At 38.2% G+C, this 2,002-nt stretch overlaps 1 protein-coding gene across 1 annotated transcript; it reads left to right on the forward strand.

The window, feature by feature from the left end:
• Window positions 1-357: 357 nt before the first annotated feature.
• LOC108977183 (cuticle protein 21.3) lies at window positions 358-1,083 on the forward strand. Its single transcript, XM_018946757.1, has 2 exons — window positions 358-426; window positions 502-1,083. Exons 1-2 carry the CDS (start codon window positions 415-417, stop codon window positions 1,081-1,083), a joined length of 594 nt encoding a protein of 197 aa, XP_018802302.1. The 5' UTR covers window positions 358-414.
• The last annotated feature ends 919 nt before the right edge of the window (window positions 1,084-2,002 follow it).

A 2,002-nucleotide genomic window follows, 5' to 3' on the forward strand; every position in this document is an offset into this window, starting at 1 on the left:
AAGTACGTACCGCTACTTACGCAACATGGTATTGAGTCAACACATATGTCACGTACGAATTTTCGTGTATCGATTGATTCATGAGCGATTATTTCGAGGCGGCGACTTAACTTGCCACAAGTCAAAACGAAAGTGACGGCAACGTTTAGTATATATTTCTTCAACATTTAATTTAAACTTTCCGAAACAGAAGAGTGCGTGATTTGAAGGCACGACTAACTTGTCAACTTGTACTGCTACGTATAATCCAAAGTATAGCATGCAGTGTGTAAATAAAGGTAAATAGTATGAAACCCAGCCGTCCAAAGACGCTTTATATTATTGTATAAATTCACTTTCGCAAAGTAAAGAACCATCATTCAATTGAAGGAAGTGGAAGTGACAACTCTATTGTTTCCGAAATAGCTAACCAGAATGCTTCAAATAGTAAGTAAAAAAAGTAAAACACTAAAAGAAACAGCTATCACTAAAAATTTTGTAATATCATTAATATATTTACAGCTACTGTCAACTTTGCTGTGCCTCCTGCTCACCACTCAAAGCTCTGTCGAGGCAAGTTATGTAGACGCACCACACGTTTTCAATGAGGTACCAAATGTTGCTGCCTTTGCCACGCCCATACCATGTGACTCGCCATCTTTACAGGGCTATGGCGCCGCTGCCTTCGTGAAGCCACTCGCTTTCGCTTCTTACCCCGTAAGCTATGCGCAAGTGCCCCAGTACAACTACGCAGCGCCTGCGCCAGCGTTTGTGAAATATGCTGCTCAGCCACGTGTAAAAGTCACCGCCGGCTTGCCTGTAACCACTACATATACAACTGCTGTTGGCTTCGCAGCACCGCAAGTGCCAAATCTCGGTGCACCACTAGCATTTCCAGCAGCAGCCGCACCAGCCACATTTGCGGCGCCAACTGCAGCTTATGGCGCTACGGTGGCTTATGCTGCTCCCCCACCCTTCTTAAGTCCCGCAAGCTATGCCGCGCCCACTATACTTTCTGCGGGCTCTCACTTTAAGAAATTTCGCGCCCCTTTGCCGGTGGGGGGATACTCGTACGCCCAGGGTATACCGAACGCGGCGTGGTAAGAAAAGTAGGAATTATAAGTGTGTGTAAATAATTTTAAGTGAAATAAATACATATGTTTTTCAAGAAAATATTGAGTTAGTATTTCCTTGATTCGAATAATTAAGAAAATATTCTTGAAAAATTCAATCTTGTTGCCAAAAAGTCATTCAAAGCGGTTGCATTTTTGTTTATCCATTCCTAAGAGTACCATTTGGAAATGAAGGTCACTGAAGATGAAAAAAGCTGTCCTTCTCTTTAATAATTTATCGCCATAAAAGCTATATTTTATGACTAAAAGCATTCCATCAATGAGATTAACTTAATATTGACTTTATACATCATATTAATCCACTTTTCTTCTTTTTATCTGAGCTAATCTTTAAATTGGCTTAAAACCGCAAACATTTATTTTATTTGCCGACCAAGCCGAATTTTGCATTGATCAACAATAATTTGCAATGGCATTGCCGACACCGACAGCGTATGCCTTCAGCAGATCAATTAGTAGTAAACAAAATCGCCAAATCCATAAAACGAACAAATAAACATATTATAAATTGTTAAAAGCAGACAATGCGACTGCATTTAATTGGTCTCAGTGTGAGAGTTCAAGAGAAGTTAATTGGCAGCGCAGAAGCGAAAAAAAAACAGTGTAAGCGCCAAACAAAGAAAAAAAGAGTATATACATATACTTAGTAAGAAAAAAATAGCTGATTTTATTGTGAGAAATATTCGACAGAAGACACATAATTCCTTTATATGCAAATAAGCATACTTACAATGGAGGAGAAATTGCATTAATTGATATAGAAGCCTTGAGTCTGCCTTCTCCTTATACTTTTACTTATACTTATACTTATACTTATACTTATACTTATACTTATACTTATACTTATACTTATACTTATACTTATACTTATACTTATACTTATACTTATA

The sequence above is a fragment of the Bactrocera latifrons genome, unplaced genomic scaffold, assembly GCF_001853355.1.
Source record: "Bactrocera latifrons isolate USDA-ARS-PBARC rearing strain unplaced genomic scaffold, ASM185335v1 scaffold_85, whole genome shotgun sequence".
Taxonomy (NCBI): Eukaryota; Metazoa; Arthropoda; class Insecta; order Diptera; family Tephritidae; genus Bactrocera; species Bactrocera latifrons.